At 42.0% G+C, this 8423-nt stretch overlaps 1 protein-coding gene across 1 annotated transcript in view; it reads left to right on the top strand.

Moving 5' to 3' along the window:
- Positions 1-2278: 2278 nt before the first annotated feature.
- otog (otogelin) overlaps positions 2279-8423 on the top strand; it is a 59437-nt gene continuing 53292 nt past the window's right edge. Inside the window, exons 1-3 of the mRNA XM_069659349.1 lie at positions 2279-2466; positions 3585-3642; positions 5481-5709. Coding sequence (XP_069515450.1) covers positions 2279-2466; positions 3585-3642; positions 5481-5709 — 475 coding nt within the window. The remainder of the gene's footprint in view (positions 2467-3584; positions 3643-5480; positions 5710-8423) is intronic.

Raw genomic sequence — 8423 nt, 5'->3', positions numbered from 1 at the left:
TCATCTGTAGTCCATTTTGTCAGATGTTGTTGGCATCCTAAACAACATAAACAATTCAATAGCACACTAGTTAAATGTACTAGTTTGTGATAAACGCATACAATGCAGACAACGTTAAACAACATGAGCGAAAAATACCACGGATAGTGAAACTCCTGAGGGACAGTTGGTCATATTGTGATGTAAAACAACAAATTTGACTCATTAGCTGCTAACAGTTGTAGTGCCCGATAGCTCCAAAAATACCGTACAAATACAAGTGGAAATATAAAGTGTATGGGTTAATGAAGACACAGAGACAAAAAAAGTATTACAATAGTTATTTTCAAAAGTAGGCAGAAAATGTAATGGTTAAATTGATGGTAGTATTGGCAGTTATAACGTAGTAAGAACTTCTGTTGCACAAGATTATGAATTTAAAGATAATAAGAATAATTAAGGAAAGATTATATTGCTCCTGATACTGCACATGGTACTAATAAATTAGTATTGCACATGATTATGCATTCTATAAATGTTACAAATATTAATATTCCAGTTTGTAGCTAAATGTTAGCTACTTAAAAAAATGCTAGGAACGTTAGCTGTTGTTTAAGGATTGACATATTGATATATGGTGTTTTTTTTCTTGAATAGATTTTTTCTAACCACTGTCTTTTCAGCTGTTGATCAATCAGGAAGCACTGAGATAATGATGTGTCGCGTTTATAGCTGGCAAACCTGAAATAGAGCCGGACAACATAACAGCCGTTGAGCTTCCCACCCTGAGCGGGTCTACAGAGGAACATGGATGCCGTTTAAATATGTTTAACTGGCTTAAAGAAGTCCAAAAGTATTGAGAAAGAATAACACCTGACTCATTCTCCATGTCCTGCTCTCATTTAATCTGGAAGCCAAGAAATGTCTTTAAAGATTCATTTCATTGGATTTTAACGAGCATTTTCTGGTGGGTCACCGGGTTTGTGAGGTAATAAGAGATAAAGCTCTAAGAAATCACAAATCATTTTATCCATGTTGTCTCAAAAAGCCCCATTACCTCCATCTTAACCCCCCTCTTCTCTCTGTGTCCTCTTTCCATTTATGAAAGCAGAAACCTCCTGGCTGGGCGACACAAAGCCTGCTGGGGTCTCTGAGGGCTTCAGTCAGTCAAAGGCCTTTTTACCCAGACAGCAGACAGACCGACGCAGGAAGTGTTTCCTCTGCAGAGAACCAGACTTTCACATGCTAACACAAGCCTGAGCAGCTGGTGACACCGGGGTCACCCCGGCTGTATTAAAGGTTTGTGTTCCCTGTCAGGTATTAGAGGAGTTTGTAGACTGTGTTCAGGTTCAGATCGGGTCGTCACGGTCTGAACAACACGCAGAGGAGGGCCTCAATAAGAAGGACGACAAATAATGAGTTTCACTTTGGAGACACGCTCCCTTAAATGTGTAAAATAGAGCTAAAAATAGAGCTAAAAAGATAATTGAGTTTTCAAGATCATCAGGATATTTATAGATGATTGGAAAATGATTTATTTGATCATACCTGAATTTAGCCTCCAAGTTCATTCACTGTCGGTGCTGTCAGGGAGGATTCATTGAAAACTGCCTGAAAGACTCTTATGCAATGTTAATAACAGTATGATTTGACATTTTCAGCTTGTATCTTTGCAAACAAAAGTAGGCTAATTAATAAAAACAACAATTTGTTTTGGCACAATAAGGTTAATTCTTATCTTCAAATAATGGCAATCAAAAAATAATTCAGGTAGGGTCTACGGCTGCTCTTGGCTTCCCTGCCATAGCCTACTGTATTATACAAAACATCATTTTTAAGTAGACATTCACTCATACAGTGAAATAATTAGTTTACTGCTCTGAACTAGATTTGCTGCTAAGAAATAAAAGATGCATCTTACAATATACAATATCCCACCAGTTTTCATTTTGTATGATCGTTTTTATTCCCTGCACGCGCTGCTGTGCTGCTCCGCGGCATGTGGTCCACAAGAGGGCGCTGTTTCAATTGCTGCTGTTCACTTTAAACACTGCGCTGTTTAACCTGTCCGGTTCAGGTGCTTTAAACACAGTTTATCCTGTATGCGTGATGTTTCAATAAAGTTTAGTAAGGTTTGATTCAGGGTTGAACATAACAGCAAACTGATATACGTAAGTTATCTCACTGGTTTTAATTATATCGGGATTATCTGATTTGAATTTTAATAACATCCTTTAAAGATCCAAGTTAATCTTTGGAAGTGGTTTGAGTTTCAGTCGGTGGTTTTGTGATGATCAGCATGTCAGATCATCCGTGTAACCTCCGCAGCAGAGCACCTATGGGTGTGTTTGGCCCCATCCACCTGCGCATATTTTATGCTAATGAGCAGGTGCATTGGCTCTTGAGGCGCGCGGCGGGCCGCTCGCGGAGGAGCCGGATGGAGCAGCGCAGGGAGCAGCGGGAGTCCAGCCGGAGGCTTTTCACCAGGTGATGCTGTCCAAACCCGACTGAGTGCGGATCCGCGAACACGAATGGATCCTCATTTTAGACGGAGCTGGAGAAGGCTTTTGCACTTATTATCTTTGTATTTTATCCTCATTTATCAAGGTAAGTGACGCGACTCTGATCTGCTGCTGAAGATGAAGATAAAGAGTAATTTCTGATTGAAAGTGGAGTAAAAGTCCTAAATGTTTCATTTATTATTATAGGAGAATAAATAAGTGTTCACCTCCCACCTGTGCTCTATGAGGCAGCTCCGTGTTCACACAGAAATCTACATTTAGTGTGTCTCTTTTTATTGATATATCTGCATTTAATGTGTTTATTCAGAATATTTATTGTCCCTGATTTCAGCGCATCTGTCCTGGGGTGTGGAGAGAGTGAACCTTTCTAATTGGGATCAATTGAATAAGTGAGTCATGTTTTATTTTATTTCAGGAGCACTGTAAACCTATTCGTTTTATTATTTTTTGCATCATTTTTATCATAAGCTTTTTTATTTGGTGTCATTTGCACTACAACCTATTTTTTAAATTGTGTTTAAAAGTTAATATAAAGTATATATTTGTAACTTAACCCTTGCAGATATTTTATAATCTGAAACATTTGTAGTAATGATTAAATACTTAAAAGTATGTTTTTATTTTAACTGGGAATAACATAATTAGATGATGAAGACATTTTTATAATGGTGATTTTTATTTTCAGTGTGATGGTTGTTGCTCCTTTAATGTGAATATCTGCTGTTTGCTCTCTGTAAAGTAAAGTGGTAGAAGATTGTTGCTTTTAGGATTATTGTTGCAAAATATGCCTTTATAATAAAACCATTTTATTTCAAATGAACCGATTTATCAATTGACTGAGAAAATTAAACTCGTCTTTCTCGACGAGTTTAAAGATCGTTGTAACTTTGTTTTAAACGGCTCTTTGTAGTCAGTGTTATTATGAAGGATCAGGCTGTTTGGTTGATAAATGATTACATTTTTTTTTCTTTGGTTGTTTGATTTTTTGATGGTTCTGTTGGGTCCTGGTCGGTGGTGGGTTTGTGGTGTCGGGGGGTAAAAGCTGCAGCAGGAACAAACCTCTCCTTGTTCTCTCTGTCCCAGCAGCGGGAGCAGCGGGATAAAGCAGCAGAAATGGGACACCGCTTCCCAGGGAGGGCAGGTAGGCAGCCGCATTGATCACTGATGCTGATGGAGCTGCTTCAGGCGGCAAACACATACAGAGGACCCCCCCCCCACCCCCACCCAAAAAAAAAAATCTGCAACGCTCACACCAAAATACAGAGCTGGAGAACAGAAGCTCAGTCATGTCCATTTAAACTTCCAGTTTTGGCACTATTTGCTTGTAGACATAGAGCCACAGACAATTTATGAATGTTTGAAGATGTAAAACCAATATCTTTAAAGTTTTTGTTTCATCCTCTGCAGGTTCGATGTGGAATTAAAGGCGTATTTTAGAGTTATGGTTTAGTTATACTGGTCGAGTCGAAACAGTCCGCATCTTTTACCATCAAAAAACCCCAGTTAGGAGTCACAGATAAAACTACATTTCCCGTGAGATCAGGCTGAAACTCTACCTTGATGACATGTAAAGATATGACTGGAAATATACTTTGTTTCCTACAGAAGTATGTCAAACTTAAATCGCTCCTTGGTGACATTTGGCTCCTCAGAAACAGCCATGTGAGCGGGGTCCCAGCAGGAATATACAGTAGCTGCTCTGTTGTCTCACTCTTCCTCTATCAGACCCTCCATCAGCCTGAATGTGGTCGCTCCTTTTGTGCGGCTTTCCTTTGGCTCGGAGAGGCGTGAGAATCCGGTCCAAAGCGTCGGGGTTAGGACACGAACAAAGCAATTAGTAGCACAGGTCGCAGGTCACAGGTATAGAGAGCAGATGTATCTCATGTCAGATCTCTGAGCGACACGATGGCTTTGAACTCGCACGTAGCATCGTGACAACTGGGTCAACACTCTGCTGTGTTTGTGTTTGACCTGCCTGGTCTCGATGCTCCTGATACTGATCAGTGATTATTAAATCATAGTCAAACACCCCTCATACCCCCCCCCCCCCCCATACTCTTCAGCCCTGCCATCTGCTTTGTTCCTGCTGTTGGAGATGAAAGCCTTGGTTTGAGAGCTCAGGTATCCAGGGAGGCTGGAAGTGTGGAAACATTGTTCGACCTATCGTTGCTGAACGCTAAGGCCAATATTTTAAAACCAAAGCTGCTGTTATTGTATGTTTCCTGTTCAATATCTGGCCATGTAAATTTGACAATCCTCATGCAAAAAGATTCCAGCAACTCGTTATTTCCCCAGATGAAGTTCAGCAGCTCTGTGTGGTAAACAGTAAAACGTGGGTAGAAGAAATCACATTTTAGTCGAGCAAACTCAATAAACACCCCCACTCTGCTGTTTTCATATAACACAAATCATCTAAAAGGGGAAAAACACAGGGGAGGGTAGGTGGAGGCGAGGGTGGGGTTTTCAACCTGGATGGGAAAGCTGAAATGGAAGTCACAGAGGAGTCTTTAATGAAGGCTGGATGACAGCTCTTTTCTTTCCAGCCTCTTCTTTTCCCAGCGCTGCCTCGGTTCCATCCTCACCGGTCTGGACTCCGGTTTGGCAACAACCAGCGTAATTCTGGGAGGAATTTTTGCCCCAAACAAAACACAGAATTGTGAAAGCTACATTTTAATCAAACCTTTATTAATCTGTCACCCGAGAGCTGAGCTAGTTTTTCAGATTTGCTTGATATAATATTAAACTCCTGGAATTAATTAAAAGAATCAGACTGCGTTACAAGAACTTTAATTTGGTTAAACTGGTTCCTCACTCTCTGTGCCAAACTGAGCATGGCCCAACTTGAAAATGATCAGAATTAATATATTTAGTTGCAAAGGGCTCTGAAACATAGCTGTGAAGGATCAGATTATGGTAGAATGACTGAATGGTTGTAAGTGTTGCATAAAATACCCGCTGATACAGTTTCTCTCCTTGAAGGACCTCCAGACAGCAGCTGCTGCGTCAGGAACCACAGCGTCCTCCTCCAATCATTCACGTGTCAGCCGGACTGCCAAGTCCGAGCTGACGTCCTCCAACGAGGAGAGGACAACAACCTCCTCATGGACCGTCAACTCTGACGAATCATCTTTAACCAACACATCATCTAGTGAAACGCCATCAGGAGCAGTATCATCCAGCCAATCATCAGGCATCAAAAATCCGGACAGTCAACAACCAACCGCAACAGCACCATCAAGCCAATCACCAGGCAGAACAACACTATCCAACCAATCACCAACAAACCTATTACCATCCAGCCATTCTCCAACCACCACAGCACCATCCAGCCAATCACCAACCAGATCAGCAACATCCAGCCAATCACCAACTAGATCAGCAACATCCAGCAAATCACCAACCACCGTAACACTAACTAGCCAATTACCAGGCAGCACAAAACCAACAACTATATTACCATCCAGCCAATCGTTAACTAGTCCATCAACATCTAGTCAATCAATAACCATCAAAGCACAAACTAGCCAATCACCAGGTAGCACAACACAAGCCAGCCAATCATCAACAACCATTTTACCATCCAGCCAATCTCCAGCTAGCATAATACCAATAAGCCAATTATCAAATAGCCCAGCCACATCCAGTCAATCACAAACACGCACAACACCAACTAGCCAATCAACAGGCAGTACAGTACGAACAAACCAATCTCCAACCACGACAAGATCAGCTAGCCAATCATCAACTAGCCTAGCAACATCCAGTCAATCACCAGTCAGCACAACAGCAACTAGCCAATCAACAGGCAGCCAGAAATTACTCAGCCAATCACCAAAAACCAAAGCAACATCCAGTCAATCTCCAACCACCACAACACCAACCACCACAACACCAACCAGCCAATCACCAGGCAGCACAATGCCAATCAACCATCCTCCAACCACCAAAAAAACAGTCAGCCAACCTTCAACTAGCTCTGCAACATCGAGTGAATCTAGAACTCTCACAACACCAACAGGCCAATCATCAGGCAGTTCAATACACTTCAGCCAAACACCAACAACCATAGCATCAGTGGGCCAATCAACAGGCAGCAAAATGCCATCCAACCTATCTCCAACAACCACAAGAGCAGCCAACCAATTGTCAAGTAGCCCAGCAACGTCGAGTCAATCTTCAACCACCATAACACCAGCTAGCCACTCAACAACAAGCGTAGCACCAGTCAGCCAATCTCCAACCACCACAAAGGCAGCCAGCCAATCATTAAGTAGCAAAGCAATATCCAGTAAATCAACCCCTCAGTCACAAACAAAGATAGGACTCCAGAGCCCATCACCAACCAATATACCAATACCAGACAACCAATCAAGTAGCAAAACAACACCACCCAGCCAATTACCATCAGCCAGACAATCATTAGGAAGTACATCAACAGCAGACAAAAAACCAACCAGTACAGAACCAGCTAGGGGATCGGCAATAAGGAGGTCAACACCTAGCCAATCACCAACCAACACGGTGCCAGCCAGTCAATCCCCAGTCAGTAAAGCACCAACCAAAACCTTGTCTGACCATCCAGCAGGCAAAGCTACAAAACCAGGTCAATCGTCATCCAGCCAAACACCACTGAACCAATCAACAACCAGCTCAAAAACACCAAACCAATCACTTACCTCAACAATTTCTTATTATTCACCAACCACTGTAATACAAGCTAATCCATCCATAAACAGCTCAAAAACATCACACCACTTATCATCCAGCTCAACATCACATTACCCATCCAATTCACCATCATCTGACCAATCCCTGACCAGCGCAGAACCACCAAACCAATTGTCACCAGGAAACACGGACAACGTTGCCTTATCACCAGACGAGCGTCCAGTGAATATTTCACTGCTCACCAGGCAGGCGAAGGAAGCCCTGAAGTCATTTCGAAGGATTCCAGGTCGGTTTATAAAGCTTCATATTGATATTGAATGTGTGCAGAGGGCATTAAGTTTCTTTTCAGTGTTCCAATAAGGGACAGGGCCATGAATTCGATCCATTATCTGTACCGCCTATCCTGTTCATACCCCGGGGGGCTGGACTGATTACTGACACGGACAGACAACTTTTCATGCTCACATTCACACCTACGGGCAATTTAGAGTCACCAATGTACCTAACGAGCATGTCTTTGGACTGTGGGAGGAAACTGGAGGGAACCCACGCATGCACGGGGGGAACATTCAAACTCCACAGGCGACAGCGCTAACCACTGCACCACTGTGTAGCCCAAAAATGCAATCATTCCTTTCAAATTTGTTGTAGACGTTGTACAATATTTTGATTATTTAAATGGTGGAACTGTTTCTAAAAATTGAGAGAATCCCGGCTTAAATAGGTGCATTCTGTATATTGTCTTCTGCTCTGCCATCCTCAGTTCGTATTGGTAAGAAGGAAGTATTGGAATAGTTTACCAAAATGTCCCTTTGGAGACAACGACTGGGGACCCCAAAGTCTATACATTTCTACAAGTACTGGCTTTTACAGATTAGTTTCATGTGGAAATTTGTTCTTGATTTCGGAAATATGCAAACGCACTTTTTTGCTGAAAAATTGGATGCACAGATAGACACCACTCTCATTTCTTTGGAGGTGGACACTGTTAGCTAAGCTTAAAATTAAGCCTGGAATCTTTCCTCAGGACATTACCCAGAGGAAGCTTATGTAATCGAGGGACGGGCATTGCTAATATGCCAAGGCTATAAATGCTGTAGTGTGTGGCATCGGTTTACTTGCTTTATACTTGTCCCTATACAAATAAACATTACATAAATAAGGGGAAAATAATCAGTCCTAGCACAGAACCCTGTGGAACTCCGTGACTAACTTTGGTGAACAAACTGAGAACAAACTGATTAACCAACTTCA

Source organism: Semicossyphus pulcher, unplaced genomic scaffold (genome assembly GCF_022749685.1).
Source record: "Semicossyphus pulcher isolate SPU_LCO1_2020_fin unplaced genomic scaffold, fSemPul1.0.p SCAF_1, whole genome shotgun sequence".
Taxonomy (NCBI): domain Eukaryota; kingdom Metazoa; phylum Chordata; class Actinopteri; order Labriformes; family Labridae; genus Semicossyphus; species Semicossyphus pulcher.
Note: the sequence above shows the minus strand (reverse complement) of the source record. Positions and strands in the feature narration are given on the sequence as shown.